Source organism: Epinephelus moara, chromosome 12 (assembly GCF_006386435.1).
Source record: "Epinephelus moara isolate mb chromosome 12, YSFRI_EMoa_1.0, whole genome shotgun sequence".
NCBI lineage: Eukaryota > Metazoa > Chordata > Actinopteri > Perciformes > Serranidae > Epinephelus > Epinephelus moara.
The window spans coordinates 13,306,295-13,323,081 of record NC_065517.1 but is presented as its reverse complement, the minus strand read 5'-3'; the positions used below and the strand labels follow the sequence as shown (position 1 = coordinate 13,323,081).

General features: G+C 40.5%; 2 protein-coding genes across 3 annotated transcripts in view; both read right to left on the bottom strand.

Annotated features, from left to right (window-relative positions):
• Window positions 1-4,694: 4,694 nt before the first annotated feature.
• e2f6 (E2F transcription factor 6) lies at window positions 4,695-9,689 on the bottom strand. 2 transcript variants are annotated; one of them, XM_050058542.1, is made up of 9 exons: window positions 9,417-9,689; window positions 7,897-8,214; window positions 7,600-7,643; window positions 7,269-7,324; window positions 6,975-7,161; window positions 6,077-6,231; window positions 5,461-5,576; window positions 5,204-5,354; window positions 4,695-5,007 (listed from the first exon to the last, which is right to left on the bottom strand). In XM_050058542.1, the coding sequence occupies exons 1-9, from the start codon at window positions 9,531-9,533 to the stop codon at window positions 4,970-4,972; spliced, it is 1,182 nt and encodes a 393-aa protein (XP_049914499.1). In that variant the 5' UTR covers window positions 9,534-9,689; the 3' UTR covers window positions 4,695-4,969. The 2 variants fall into 2 exon arrangements, with proteins under 2 accessions (XP_049914499.1, XP_049914500.1); XM_050058543.1 differs by having other exon boundaries at window positions 7,269-7,318.
• Window positions 9,690-10,681: 992 nt separating this feature from the next.
• The window catches only part of myt1la (myelin transcription factor 1-like, a), a 77,473-nt gene continuing 71,367 nt past the window's right edge, over window positions 10,682-16,787 (bottom strand). The window contains exon 25 of the mRNA XM_050058544.1: window positions 10,682-14,702. Within this exon, the coding sequence (XP_049914501.1) occupies window positions 14,562-14,702 (141 nt within the window). The 3' untranslated portion in view covers window positions 10,682-14,561. The remainder of the gene's footprint in view (window positions 14,703-16,787) is intronic.

Sequence of the window (16,787 nt, the reverse complement as noted above, 5' to 3'; positions counted from 1 at the left end):
AGACGAGATGAATCCTGTAGGCAAATCTAAAAACAATCCAAAAAACTGTGGCTTTGCTCCCACTGTTAAAGACTGTCTTAAGGGCATCTGTTGGTCTCCTTCTGCTTTTTAAGAATTCCCAGAACAGGAATGAGGTTTCATTTGGGGAAAAAAATTGAGTCTCCTCTTTTGGAGATGCAGTGATGCAGTCTGTCCATTGGGTGGTGGTGATGTAAAGGGTCAAGATCATATTATATAATATTATAGGTTTTTTATACATAAGTAAACTATAACTATAAAATAAAATGATATTTTGCAGTCTGTAGCAGCAGCTAAAGACTGAGAAAAAAATACTTTACTTCACTGGGCCGACTGCCGGAGGCCAACTTTTCAGGTGGACGTTTACTCAATGCATGAGTTGGCAATATATCAGTGAACACACCTTAAATGTCAGTATAATAGCTTTGAGCATTCCATTTGTTTTTAATATCTCTTTTGACTGACATACACTGTATGTGTTAAAAAAAATGTATATGAATTTCAACCAGCATATATTCTAATTCAAACTTGGGGGAAGAAATGTAGCAAAGGGTAGTTTCAGTGTGCTCTGGCAGCACTACACCCGTGCTCTTGCCTGACAAGGACTCAATGCAAAAACCCACTATTTTTAAATATCCCATCAAGAGAGACTCTCACTTCAGCTTGTTCTCTTTTGTTTTTGTTTTTCTTTTGTTGCTGTTGCCATGGAAGGTGAATAGTTAATACAGCGAGAGCTGAATGGAGCAGTGAGTGACAACAACCCCGCCTACATGTAAGGGCACTGTCTCTGGTGGAAATGCTAAATAGATCTAGGGTCTAGGTACATGTCCATATAGGTTACTAAAGGTACCAAATAACATGACTTTGATCATCTTGTTACAATTCAGTGTTCTGCTGAGAAACCTTTGGTCTTTGCATTCATGTGGATGCCACTTGACACACTCCACCCACTCAAACACCGTTGTGCACCAAGTACACCAGTCATAGCACCGTCACTCCCCGATGGCAGTGGTCCACCCTGAAGGACAAGCACCATGCAACACCCCAGAAACTGCTCAGAAACAGCTCAAGGAACGTGACAAAGAACTTAAGATGTCAAAATGGCTTCCAAATTTCCTAGATCACCAATTGAGTATTTGTGGAATGAGCCGGTACCCCAGAGGTGCCCCCGATCCATGGTGGGGTCTCTTTGGATCAGACGTGGCTCTGACCTGTCAAGGCATGGACAAAGGACCCCTGGGGTGTGTCCTGTGGTGTCTGGCACTAGGGTATTGACGGCTGATCCTTTGAGTCCTGTGGGTTGAGAGATGGGGTACCAGCACGCCCCATGGATGCTCGATCAGATTGGGATTTGGGGAATTACACAGCCAGCTCAATGCCTTGAGCTATTTGTCATGTTCCATTGCTGAGCAGTTTTTTCATTTTGGCATGGTGCATTGTCGCTCTGGAGGGGGGCACTGCCATGAGGGAGGACACTTGGTCTGCAACGGTGTTTGGGTGGATGGAGTGCGTCAAGTGGCATCCACATGACTGCAAGACCTAAAGTTTCCCATCAGATTATTGCATTGAAACCAGATGATCAGTGTTAATCACTTCACCCGCCACTGGTTTTAATGCTTTGTCTGATCAATGTATACACAGTACATATCCAATTCATAAGATATCACTGTATTGAATATGTAAAAAATCCTGCTCACCTTTCTCAAACCTCTTTGTGATCCCTGCCAGATTGAGGTCATCACATGAATCTATATTACAGCTCCACTTTTTCTTCCCACTGCTGTGAGATGGCCATTTATAATCTGTGAGCACAACAGTAACTTGTGATCCAGACTAAAGGAAAAATATCGGTCCCATAACTTTTTTAAAAGTACCCGACTCTCCAACTCACGTCTTGGGGCCAAGTCCATGAAATTCTCAGAATACAATTTATACGACCCCGTTCTTGAACATAGTGTCTCCTTTCTCCTCCCTGCCCATATGTCTCTGATTACTGTAAAAAACAGCAATGCCAGTTATCTGTGAATGCATAATTTGGGGTGCACTTTGTGTCAGTTTACTGACAAACATCTGCATTGTGATATGGTTCTTTGGCCTTGCAGTGATGAATCAATCACTCTTTGTGGACGCACAGCTGGGTACAGGAGAGTCTGGTCTCTGCAGCTGTTCTGGGCTCCAGGACAACACACACAGAGCTTTGAGTGTAACTAGAGAGTTGTTAGTTCAGCAATGAAGAACAGTCATGAACAGAGATCCACATCTCACCTCTGAGCTTTGGTCTGGCTGTCTTTCATGTTCCCTACACAGAGTAGCTCCAGAGAAAGGGACTCCCTCCTACCTGTCCTCACTCAGAGCTGACATCTTTAACAAAAACACATCTTTACATAATAATGGGAGGATGACAAAGTCCTAACCAAGAGGGATCATGAAGGATGCAGATCTCAATCCAAACATCAATATGGCCACTTGTAATGAAAGATGAGTAGTCTGTGTGCAGTGACCCATATCACCTCATTAAAAGTATCAGCATGCATGCTTCCTTAAAATCTAAACCATTCGCCCTTTTCAACACACTGCACAATGCCTTTGAGGATTTTGCAGATCATGCAGTTGCAGTTTGGTGACACAAGAGGTCATAATAACACACCTAGATACAGTACGGGATGTCCATCCTGGAGAGTGATCCTTCCCCTGTTGCTCTTCCTGAGGTTTCCTCCATTTCCCCCCTTTAAATAGTTTTTAGGGGGAGTTTTATCCTGATTGGAATAAGTATCTAAAGACCGGGTCCGTCAAATACTGTACAGATTGTAAAGCCCCTTGAGACAAATTGTGATTTGTGATATTGGGCTATTAAAGTAAAATTGAAAATTTAATCACATTTTGCTTCCAAGGTGTTTTTGTACTTTAATGTACTTCAGTGTTTTCATTTTTTATTTCTGTTGTCATTTCATACTTAGAACTACATTGATTAAAAAAATCAAACCTAAAAAGTAACTCATTGTATGTTTAAATGATTCATTATTTTCTCCAATCTATATCAAATAAGCTGAACAGCACCACAAACTGAAATTACAATGAAGTTAAATCGACATCTCTCTAAAACGTTTTTCATTTGTCCATAACATCCTGAAACAAGGTCATGGGGGATGACGCGTAAAGACACGCTCACATTCATACCTACAGGCAATTTAGAGTCACCAGTTCACCAATTAAGCTAACCTGCATGTCTTTGGACTGAGAGGAAGCCGGAGAGCTCTGAAAACACACACTGACACAGGGAGAACATGTAAACTCCACACAGAAGGGCTGTGGCCTTATTGAGGGCTGAGGGAACTGAGCCAAGGTGTCTTTAGAGAAAGCATTTGTTTATATCTACAGTACTCTTTCTCACTTCTCTACAGATAATTTAAAATGAAAGCATTTGTCCTAAAGCAACTCCCTACCAAGGCTCTGATGATTAAACTAACTTGCCAAGTAAGTCCTTAAACCTTGAGCAGTACTCATGGCTATACAGCCAAAACTTGGCTGATGAAATTATGTAAAAGGACTTGTAGCCTACCTCGTTTCAGTGACTGAAGGCAGCCCACGGACTCTGCAGTTTCAAATGCAGTTCTGCAACAGCACTGATGATTTGGGTGCATCACACTCAATGATGTCGCTTGTACAAAATCAAACCTCAGTCTTCTCTTTCGACAGCTTCTTTAAGTGGTCCGTAATATATATACACTGTACACAACAAGGACGAATAATTTTTTTGTGTCTGGCAGGTGAAGTCGGCCCCCTGGCACCGCCACAGTGATCACCTGCCTTGATGAAGTGTGTTTTTCCAAAACTGTATTCTGAACTTTGAGGGAGTGAAAATAACAAAACTCACCACCAGTCTTCTTATTGACTTTTAAAGGTGGAAATAAAACATCAAGCATGAAACTATACGGTCACTCCAAATGCTCAAATAACAGCAAATTCCAGTCGATTCAAACAAAGTGCTGCTACTTGAAAACAGGAAGCAATTTTGTCCCTCCCTCAAAAAACACGTACCTCATCGCTCAGATTCCTTGCTTTGTCTGACACACCTCAAGAGTCTGCTGGCAGGTTGAGCTACAGAGGTCAAAGGTCAGCAGCCAGGAAACAGTTCTAGCAGGCCTACAAGCTGGCGGCGACTCAGCACCTTGCTCATGGGCACCTCAGCGACATGTAGAGCCCAAGATGCTGCTGCCCCAGACCAGTCAAAACTTTCCATTCCCTTTACTGCTTCAGGGATTCAGACCAGCAACCTTGAAGGCTGCAGGCTGGTGAGAGGAAACAAGCTGATGTGCGAGAGTTATATGAGTTCAACTTGTTTATTGATTACAGCGTGTTTGAGATGTTTTCTCCATTAGAAAGTTCAAGATGAAACAAAGAAAAGTTTAAGACAAACGTATAAACAAAATAAAATATACAACGTACTGCTGGTCAGCACATGATCGTGATATATAATACAAAGCCTCTCTGCAGTACAGAGGCACAGCTGCGTACTGCATCTACACATGAGCTGAGTCACTCCTCTGTCATCTCTCATACAAAAATAAAGCTACTAACATCCCAGTCAAAGTGTCGCCACCCTGTCCTTCATTGTTACGTCATTTCCTTCTTGTGAACCAATGTAATAAAACAAACAAATGAAACAGATCCATGAGTAGTGTCGTCCATGTTGATCTCTATGATGAAACGTCTTTATTTTGCTTCTGATCAGTTTGAACCTGATGATATATGTGAATGTTTCAGCTGATTTAAACATGTATCAGCTGGGTATTATTTCAATATTGTACCACATGTGAGCTCAGTCAGCTGAAATCTCTGTAACTGTCGAGGCTTAGCTGTATTTCACTACCTGGAGCCCATCTACTCAGGCTTCTGTGGTTTTTCCTGGCTGGTGTCTGACAGCTGGCGCCTCCTGGTGGTCAGCTGGTGGCTACGCGCTCTGCACAGCACTCTGTGGACTTGATGACTCTGCAACAACATCAGCAAAAAACAAATGAAATGAAACAATATTAAACACTTAGTGGCTGAGTTTAGCTTATCATAGATGTACTGCTATCGCTGTCGGCCAATGAGAGACAACAAGAAACTGCAGTGCACACATGCAAAGGGATGTTTAGGCATGTGTTGTTGTTGTTGTTGTTGTTGTTGTTGTTGTTGTTGTTACCTGTGTGTAGCGTAGCAGTCTTTATCCGGCTTTCCTCCAGCGTTAACAAGCAGCCATTGCCATTCTCTGCAGATGCACCTCCTGCCCCGACCTCACAGGTCACCACCATGATGGGACCCTTACCCCCCTTCAGATGGACCTGGATGCTGTCCTGTGTCAACACACACACACACACACACACACACAATATCTTCTTGGATATTGAACCAAACACACCGGATCATCCAGAAAACTACTCAGTCATTGTTTTTTTTCACCTCTTTGGGTGCAGGAACCTCCAGCTTGGTTTCTTCCGGAGCTTTGACGACGATCACCGTCTGCTCCTCGAAGGCTCTGACCCTGCTGATATCCTCGCAGGTCACGTAGGCCAACGTGCAGGAAAGGTTAAAGAAAACCTGCTCAACATTTACAACTGCTTCATTCACTCCCTAGATTAAAAAACTTATTGTAGGCCTCCAAGATTAATCTGAAGGTTTACATGAGCTCGATGCCTGTTTTTCCTCCCATGTCTGTCTTGGCAACATGAGACAAATTAAATCTGATTCATAAAACAGTGTCTAATGTTTTTGCACTATGGGGAGAATGCACTAGGAAGTGAGGATTTTTGGTGGATTTCCTTCTTTTTTGGGTTGTTTAATAAACCTGCATTACCTGATGTTTTGGCCACATGGGGGCAGTGAAGCAAGCTGGAAACACAACATAACATTTCATCCTATAGAGCTGATACGGCTCAGGTTATGAGAAGCTCTGGGATTCAGGTCGTTAATTTCCCGTAGCAATAAAGAGCTCATGTCTGATGAATGGACAGAAGGAAATCTATTCTAAAAGACAGGACAGAACGCTGCTCCTCTGGGTCTGGTGTGAAAGGATATGCTGCATTGTCCACGTCGTCGGTCATGTCGAAGAGCTGCTGGGCACAGCCTTTGATGAGGGTGTCGAGCGTTTCCTCCACCAGCTTCAGGTTCTCCAGCTCTCTCTCGAACCTTTGCCGGTTCTTCCACAGGAAGTTGGAGATCTGACAGCTTCCTCTGGACAGACGACAGTCAGACAGCAGGTTTACCGCAAAGCTTACCAGCAACACACAAGACTTTTTAACAGCGTTAAAGGACATTCTTGACCTTACAGATTAGAGCTCTCAAAATGAACGATTTTTCCGAGAAAATGCAAAACAGAGCCAGACAGATAAAGTGGCATGCCAAATATTATCAGATGATTTCAGCTCATCATACATGCTACATATTGGGGCTGCAACTAGTGGATTTTGCTGTTTGTTTTATGTCAAAATTAAATAAAAAGATAAATGGCATAATCTTTTCCTACAGGCGCTCAGTAACATAATGTTTCTTCATGGTTCTCTCGTGCAACTTGATTGGAATCTGAAAGATTCGTTAAACAAAGTGGATTTGGAAATTAAAAGGGATAGTTTGGTTCTTTTGAAATGGGATCTTGGGAGGTACTGCTGTGGAGGGGTCAGCAACAAAATGTATTTTAGCTACCTTAAAAAAATCTAGGTACTGGTCCAGGATCAGTTATTTTATTTGTGTTATTGTGTGACTTCGGCGATCACCTTATTCATCTTTTTTCACTTTGTCAAGACAAGTCTACAGTCATCAGATTTGTGACTCAAGTCCACACCTCTGGTTAATTGTTTTTAACTTGGGGTAACAGCGACTAGCAAAGTCCATAAAACACCAAGATATAAAGGCAAACATGGACAGTGAATAACAACACAACCTGAAGACATCCACCCTCATCATATCTTTTCACTTACATCCACTTGATTTTATTGGCAGACTGCTTCTCAACGAGGCTGATGCCTTCCAGGACGTTGGTGATGTCGTAGACTCGCCGCCTGCGGGTCTGCAGGCTCGTGGTCACCTGCCGGAGATCCACCAAGTTGTCCGGAGCGTTCAGTATCAGCTCCAGGAAATGCTGTGTCAGCGCTCCCAAGGACACATCTGAGTACAACACCACATCCATCTTATTAGTATCTTATTATCTGTGTTATATATTGTCAAATAAATAAAAGATCAGGTTTGGCTAAAGATCTGACAGAAGCACACACCTGTTCTGTTGACTCTTTTGGTCTGGATGCTCTCTTTCTTCTGATAAAGGCTGACGCTGGAGAGAAGAGAAAATGTTTCGTTCAACTTGAGTTAAAATTTGTCATTTCTGTCAAGCTCATGTAAAATACACTGTGTGCCAACATGTGCAGGAACCACTTCAATGTCCCACTATCACACCTGCTCCTACATGGAAATTACAGCAGATAAATATATTTATTTTTAATCTAACCAAAACAAATTTTTATTTTAACTGATAAAAAGTAGGTGCAAATATTAAATTTAACCAGCAGGCTGTAACACATAAGAGGAAAACCAGAAGATGTGTTTTACCCCTGAGTCATGGCCTCTGAAGTGTTCATGGCATCTGGATCCTCCTGGAATTCAGAAAGTGAAAACAGCAGATTAAATCTACTCTGATTACATCTAACACATGATAAAGTTTGATTATTAACCAATATTTAAGAGATTACATTTTGAACTTAAAAAAATGTAGCCATTAATTACAGTCATGTTGATATTATGAGAGTTATTACATGTTATGTGCTTAGTACAAACAGTGTAAGAGAGATGTTTTTGACAGAGATGTGTCATATTCACAAAAGCATATGATATCAACAGTTTCCTGACCTGCTGTGGTATATCCACTACAGGAAGTTCTGGCGCTGGAGGCTCCACATTAGCAGGACCATCATCTACACCTTCATCAGCGTTGTCGTCATCGTCATCATCACAGCCGCCACCGGTGGCCCACTGATCTTCTTCCTCTGATGACTCAGCTCCCCAGGGGCTTATCAAGGGCCCATCCAGGCATGGAGGCATGATGGGAATGGCGTCACTGTTGACGCCGTTGGTGGAGATGTCCTCTGGCAGGAAGTGGTCTTCACAGATTAAATGCTGCTCTGTCGAGTCCTGCTTGTCTGTCTCCCTCAAGGCCGCCAGCCATACCTGGACAGAGTCAAAAGTGTTACTGCTGGTACGCGGTATATTTTTATACTGGATACATTTCAACAGAGCTTTGCTGACTAGTTGGAATTTCTGATTACACTATAAACAAAGAGAGGGTTGCACAGGGTCGGTTAAAGGGTAACACCGCCTAAATCAAGAATTCCAATAGGTTATTTTCGTTGCTGGAGAAAGTTCAGTCAGTATTTGTGAACATGAGCTGCTCTTTCTCTCAAAGCCAGAAACCAGAGAAGTTAGTTTCAAACTTGCCTGATTTTGTGAACCCACTGATTGTTTTTCTCTTTTACAACCAAATGGACTTTATTCTATTGTAGCGTCAGAAAATGTACCCATATACACAGAACAGTCCCCGGGGTGCTCTCAGTGTCATCTCTAACATCTTTACCAATTCACTGTCTATGGAGCGACTCTAGACTTTATACCCCATGATATCACCATTTGCATTTTAGCACCCTAGTTTCTGGATGTGGGAGACAGTTGTTCGTGTTTACTAATATTTTGGACAGTTTGCACAGTTCATCTTCAGCTCGGAAACTTTAAAAGTTAAGCACATTGTTAATATAAAATTGCATTCTTTAATTATGAATTTATTTTGGCTGTGATACTAGGACTTCAGGCATGTTTTGGTGAAAACTATGCCATGTCATTGAACTGTAAGTGCAGCACACTCCTCCATCACATGCACAGATCGTTTGCCAGCATCCCATTAATTAGGACTTCAGCTTGGCTTGTGAATATGAGGCAACAGCCTGAAATGAAAGACGTCCATAAAGAAAATATGAAGGCCTGGCAGGGAAACTATTGTTTGGAGAGAAGTTTCATAGGGGAGGTTTTCTTTCTGTTGTTCAATGAGAATAAAATACAATATTACCTGAATCAACTCATGTAATTACATTGTTCTTGTTGCTTTTTTCATTGTTATTACAAGGGTTTAGAGGCTCAGGAGCTGAAGAAATAACCCCTAACAGTTAATTTTAGTCCCTTAACTCCATGTTTAATCCCATAAATTAACAGAAATCCCAAAATTTAAGTTTCCACCTAGAATATCCATTCATTGTTGGATTTTGCAGCCGTAGTTTTTAATAGTGTGAGGTGTTGTTCGCCAAAACACACTATACGTAACTTAACGTTACCGTTACATATGTAATAGTATGTTAGGTCTGGTTAAATTCACGTGTCCGTACCTTGACTCGTGCGGGGTCTTTGGGGAAGTTGAAGAACCTCTTCGGTGCCCGGTTGTAGATCCCCCGGTTAACGTTCGCCTCGCGGTTCGGACACCCGGAGACAACACACTTCCCCATGGTAACCGTCACTCCTCCACCGGAACCGAGTCAACCCGGGCTAACGCTACATCCGAATCCCGTTAATAATAGCCGTTAACAACTGCTTCTACACGACTAACGTTGTCTCGGTTTGTTTATGTCGTGTTTAGCTGCTTCTTTTCAGACCGGAAAGGGTGTGTTTTTGAACCGGAAATACAACAGTGGAGGGAAATATAGAGGAGCGCGCCAATTTGGCGCCATCTACTGTCTGAGTGCCGCTACTACACATTTACACAATAATAAATATATATTTTATGTATCATTATCTACTGATTTATTTCTACTATTATAAAGGTACAACACTGACAGTCTAAAAATCATGTTTTTTTTATTTGAAACGCATGGCCTTTCTATTTTATCATGAGAATATCAAAATGACTGAAGTATAATTTGATATGTCATTTATTTTATGCTATACTTACGTTTGATATTCGGTTACACTGCAATACTATATCATATTAATATAATCCATAATATTTTGTTATAATTACTACTATTAGCTACATCCTCTATAGGCCTACTAGGCCTATATCTTAAATCCACTATACTGTAGGCTGCTATTTCATACTACACTCTGTCTTACCACATCATATAGCCTGCTATATTATATTTCTATTTTGCTTCATTGATATATACAACATAAAGTATCATAACTTAATCACAGCATATATTACTCTGGTGTACACTTATTTGTGTAGCAGTCACTGCTATGACTCAAAGGCTATTGACAAAACATTTATCAATATTGAGGTATGCTGTCAGAAATATGGTAATATTTGTCATAAGTAGGCCTTATCAAAATAGTTTATATTATATTGGATTACAGCAATTGATGCATTTATTTGTTCATCACTTTAATGTGGCAGCTGGTAAATTCAAAGTCCTTTTTATATTCTTTAACAATACGTATTATTAATTTATTAGTTGATTCTGTATTGTTGTATTGATATGCTGCTGGAGGTTGATATTAATGAATTGAAACTGACAACTGCCTTGAAGGAAGAAAAATACACTTGACAGTAATGTTATAAAGCTAAAACATGAAAAAACACTGGTGTATTATACTAAATGTCTGTTACTAACTTTCCTAATCATCAGCTTGTGATTCAAAACAAGAACAGGTGGTGATCAGTGTTGCAACACAAGATTTATTCAGAGCAAGAGATGCCAACACCAGCATGATAAAAATTGTACAAACTTCACAAGTCAAATTAAAATATCACGTAGCGTATCTCGTGACCTTAAACATACAGCAAAAATATCAACAAAACCCATGCCATGTGGTAAGAAAACTTTTGTTGAAAGTTTGCAAGTAACACAGAAAAAGGGGTAAGAGGAGAGAAAATGAATGTTGTATAAAAACCCCTTATCGATGCACTGCTGAAAAGAAACTGTAACATTTTCATAAACTGATGATTTCACAAATATTCATATGGATTTCTTTTGCATTCTAGCATGTCACATGTTAGTGTTGAGATTCTCTATGTAAATAGTTACAGTTTAGCTTTTACATCTGATATTACAATATCTAGTCTATTGACTGTCTTTAAGTGGCAGAATTGTGCTTTAACTCCCATTTCCTTTGTTATCAATAAGAATAACTGACTAAATAAAAAATACAAGCTGTCAGTCTATCTAATGCAGTAGTTTACTGGCAGGAAGCTGCAGACACGAAGCTTTGGACAGAGATGTAAAGTCAGGGAATGAGGCTCTGCAGTAAAAGTCCAAAGAAGGAGCATCTTTAAAGGAAAACTCCCCCTGTTTGGTGGATATTTTTCTCCCTGTGGGGAAACTGGACTGATAGCAGAGAATGTTTCAGTCATCTAAAAATATGAAAATGGGTGTTTTAGGGGTCAGTCCCTTGGAGTCACAAATCAAATTATGATGGTTATCTCTTGATTTTCCTCTTAAATGTCTTTACATTAGAAAATATTTCCCCCGGATTAGAGTCACATGATGCTTACACAGTGAAAATATGTTATTCAAACCCAAGTTGGCATGTTTTCATTCCATCTTAGCAAAAAAATATTTTATATTGTTTTAACCACATTCATATATTTGGAAAGTTTGGGGTGGCTACTTCAATTTAAAGGGTCATAAATTAATCATACGTATTATTTAAATGAAAGCAACAAAGTTTGATCCCTTTCTCTGTTGAAAAGCATTCTGGGTAATGTAGGAAAACACAAACTGAACAGGAAATAGGAGAGACAGGTTAAAGTGTTACACTGAACCAGACTGAAGATTTGTAGTGCTTGAGAAATCAAGCCTTTTTCAACTGTCAGTTTGGAGTGGCGCATAGATCTAAATACTTTGGCACATGTACAGGGCTCAGCAATAAGGATTGCCTAATGGACCGAGGCAGGTAAAATGCCACAATGGGCTAGTAAATCGAGCAACTCATGCAACTCAGGCAAGTATTAAACACATTGTTTTTCCGAAGCTGATGATAGAAGTAGCTAAGGAGTGAGCCATCTTCTTCGTCCCTCATCTCATGTTGCACATGCGCACTACCGATTGTACACTCGCAAAAAAAAAAATGGAGGAGGGTAAAGACAAAGCTTGTGAGCTGAAGCGTAAGCAAGCATTTCAATTGTCAAGGGAACAGGAGTTTAGTTGAGTGGCACTGGAGGTTGTGGGCGAAACTCTGTATGTTATGCGCAGTTTTCCATAAGTTTGAGATCAAGGCTGACAAAACTGGGCCAATTTTATGACAATTAACTTTGTTTTTATTCCATAACCACTTATAAATAAAACAATTTGTATAGGGGCAGGTAAAAATTTACTTCAGGCAAGTAGATTTCTGACCAACTTACACAACCAGGTAAGTCATTAACATTAAACCCTGCTGTAGGAAAATTTTAAGCTCTGTGGATGTGGTGTCCTGAAATACACCTTGGAAGTTGCATTTAACTTCTCCCCTTCAACTTTTATGTACACATGCTTGGGCCTTTCACTACAATATTTTCCAAAATAGTTATCTTTTGCTCTGATAATTCAACAAGGTGTTTCATGTCCAACCAAGTTTTGAAGCGCACCAATGGGCGGACACTCCTATAACAGGAACAATTTACTTTCACAAAAGCTTGACGCCAGAAAAACTCCTCACATTTCTCGACTCTATTGACAGGTTGTACAAAGAGAGACAGGTCTTGTGATAACAAATGCAACAATGCATTTATGTTTTCAAATTTTAATTCGCAACATTATACTTTAGGAGGTTAAAAACAGAGTATTTCTGATGCCTAAGAAAAACCTTCACAAGGTAACATATCAGACAGAAGCTTATCAGTCTGGTTCAGCACGCTGTTTTTGGCTTTCTTTTAAAATGGATTTGATGTTAAAAAAAATATATAAAGGTTAAAAATCTAAGGGGACCAGAGGGGGAGTTTTCCTTTAGGTAACAAATCAAATCGGTGAAATTTGTTCCAGGTTGCTTTCAAACAGGAATCACCAGCACAAAGTCTTGTCGAAGTCACAGTTTCCACAAACTCGCTGTACAGTTTTTGCTTCATTTACCACGTGATAATACTTTGACATACTCCAATAAAGTGCATGCATGATCGACGGTGTTCAGAAAACATTTTCCATCAGTACTGTGATTGCAGACTGAATGTCATCGTAAGGCCGATTTAGATCAAATACTCAGTCGGTAAATTCAGTGCGCAGACGTGGCGTCACAACTGCTGGCTCTAGTTTTTATTCTTCTTTTCAATAACAATCAAAGATAATAAAAAAGTGCTGCTTGGTCATCATGTTGTCTGGCATCATGTCCCATTGTGTCTCACACAATAAGATACATGATTGGAAAGACGTTTTCTACAGAACGAGTGCAATATACAATGACGGATGGGGACGTTTGACCCTGTAAGTCCAGTGGAGCCGTCAGCCTTTAGAAAGAAAAATCATATCTACAAATCCCTTCGCCTGCCGAGTGCCTCTTAATTGACAATAAAAACATCAAAACATGGAAACAAAGGTGTCCCTGTGCAAAGTCGAACATGACAGAACCAAAGTCCTTTCACCCGCGTCAGATTCCTAAAACATGATTGTAGTAAAAGGTTTATACAAAACGCAATACATTTATAGTTAGTAAAAAGATCTATCAGCTCTTTGCTAGTTTTATTCATAAGAAATTGCATATACCCAAACATTTTTTCATATAGATTGCATCCCATATCTAAACAAATGATTTAATATTATCACACCAATATTGCTGACAAGTTGTCCTATTAGCTAGTCAAGGTTGATGATTAAAAGAAATTCATAATGGCAGATTGTCTCCTACATTTTCTGTAGCCATTGGTCTTTCTGCTTCGTTCTCCACACGAACAAAGAAAAGCAACACAACAGTGACAGTTTGAAACGAAACAACTCCGAAGGGGATGATGGGATTTGCACCAGTAAGTTTCCGTGTCATGATGTTTGAAATCTTCGTGCTTATAGCATTGGTTCTTCTCGTAATTTTAGCTAAAGATTTACATTAATATCAGAGTCCACTTTCCAAAGATTACAAAAATGAATGAATTACATCCATTAAACAACCTCAAGCTTTGCAGCTCGTTAGGAAAAGCCTTTCAAAAATGATTGCTCTTCGAGTTCCCCGCTCTGCTCCCCGTTAAACCCGTGACGCCCTGTTTTTTTTGATGTATCGCGTTAAAATAAGAAATGATTCAAGCTTACAATAAATAAATACATACATATACACTAGAATGTGCATACATTAGCAGCTATAAACAGTACGTCACATTATATTAGGTCATATGAAAATGTACAAAACGTGAATGTTTGTTTAAAACATCGGTAATTGTTTTTCAAAGCAAGGCAACGACAATCAAAATAATAAAAAAAAAAGAGATACCCATGGAGTTGAGAGCATAACAGCAGAAGAAATAAAAGAACTATGGTAGATTACAGCAGCAAAAAACAACCCATTCCCCTCTTTTTGATTTTTTTGTTGTTGTTGTTGTTTTTGCTTTGCATTTGTTATTTTGGCCTCAGTCAGGGCTAGACTTGGATACCCTGAACGGCCTGTTTGATGTTTTCCAGCAGCGCCTTGTTCTCTGGGCTCTGGTACTGGTCCTGGTGAGTGTACATGTCTGTCAATGTACTCACATAAGTGTCAAAGTTCTGTTCATTCATTGGCTCCTGTGAGGGGGAAAGAAACCCACGAAGAAACAAACAATCAGAGGGGTTAGAGTTGGTATTTTTAGACAATCAATATATGTTCTGTTAAACACTGTGGGGAAAGGTTTGGAAGACAAGCGGGCAGCAAGGGAGGAAGGGAACACCATCAAGGAAGCATGGCTTGCTTACACAAACTTACTGAAATAGTCCTTTTATATTACATTTTAATATTATGAATAATATCTATACTTCAGCCTGTGAAGGTCTACGCAATGCAACTCCAAACCATGCAAAAATCAGGAGAGGAATGGTTAGCTGGTGGATAGATGGAAGGTTAATGTTTAGCATATGGAGACAAAATCAGGATGTTAAAAACTAATGGGAGGTTAATGGGCAGAGGTGAAAGAGACACAACTCGTAGTTCAACTTAGCTTAGCTGACTGGGAGTTTTGGTCGTTGTGATATTTCTCAGAGACAGAGCAGCTTTGACTTCACAATCTTATAGGTTGAGTTTGACCCCAGTGGGCAGTGGTTTTAAGTTTGTTCGAGTTCGACTGGAAATGTCATGAATTTCTCTTTGTTTGGATGAACACAGTTAGTTTTGGCGTCCTGCAAGGCTCGATTTTGGAATCAGTTGTTTTTAGCCTGCATGTGGTGTGACGGCCCAGTATCTCTTGAAAATATGTCACTAGTACGCATTTCCCTATCTCTTGTCTAATGCCAGCATGAGAAACAGTGTGCCCTATATGCAGCAAGGTGGAAAATAAGCAATGGTTTTTCATACCTAGACGACAAAATAGGTCAATTTCCACTGACTTCCACAGACACTTTTATAACCAGCCCCAAAACTATTGGTTGCAGTTTTAAACACATACTCAGTGTCTTGACACAGTTGCAGTTCTGCCTTTAAACTAGCCAACATTGACTTCAGGACGTAAAACACCAGTCTCCTGAGTGAAACTCCTGTAGTAAGCCCCTTTTACACTGCCAGATCTTCGGTGAATGTTGGGCCGTTTTGCAGGCAAGCTGTGAGCATTTAGACACAGAGCCGGATTAGAAAGTTGATCCGAGGTGCCCAGTTTTCCACCGCGTAGGGGTAAACATATTGACAGAACCTTTTTGGCTTAAAAAGAACGAGGCGCCCTTCCACCACGGGAGTAGCTGTTGATGACTTGTGGGAAGAGCTGTTGATGATGCCACACGTGCGACCTGCTGGCGGTGGACTAACAGGAAACAGCTGATAGCAGGAATGAGCAGCTAGTAGCAAGAGGGAAACACAAACCTGACAGACACTGTAAAGATGCGCAACTGGGGAGACAAGGAATTGCTCCCCCTCCTTGCCCTCGCAAACGAAAAGGCCATTAACCGTCAAATGACGGGAATGGTGAAGGACGGGCCAACTTTTGAGAGAATCGCTGATTCACTCACCAGCCGCGGCTTCCCTCTGAGTATGTCACTGTTTACGTCACATGCTGAGCTACACGTTTTGTTAGTTGCTCACGCCCCCCATTGCCCTGAAAAAGGCATATTCTGTAGGAACAAAAGTAGGTAGGCGGCATTTCGCTGCACTCCCCGATTTTGTTTTTATACTGCCAATGCTGAACGAAAACTGATTGGGCTTTACTCCAAATTTGCACAATTCCTATTTAAAAAGGGCTTTTGTTTGACCCATCCACCACACCTCCCACTCACCCTTTAGGGGCTTCTTCTGTAGTTGTACAACATTACAAGCACTTGTGTTTTTTATGTACATCATGCTACTCCCCCTTCTGCTCCTGTAATAACTACTACAGTCACTGGAGGGCGCTGTCTTGCAATAAACTTAAGTATGGTTCATACAAAGCTGCTTGCACAGTCGATCTATGTAGTTGTTTTTTCGGTGGGAGTGGGCTGAAAGTAAGTATTGATGGATGTGTAGCACAGTGTATTTTTGTTGTTACTTTTTATGTCATAAATCTGTATTTACATATTCCTGTATGTCGCCATTTACCAAACTTGGACCCAATTGCACTCTGGTTCAACTCAACCAATCATTATTTCTGATTCCAAAGGAGCTCTGCCTCTAAGTTTGTGGATCTAAAACTACTGGTGGCATAGCTTCGACTT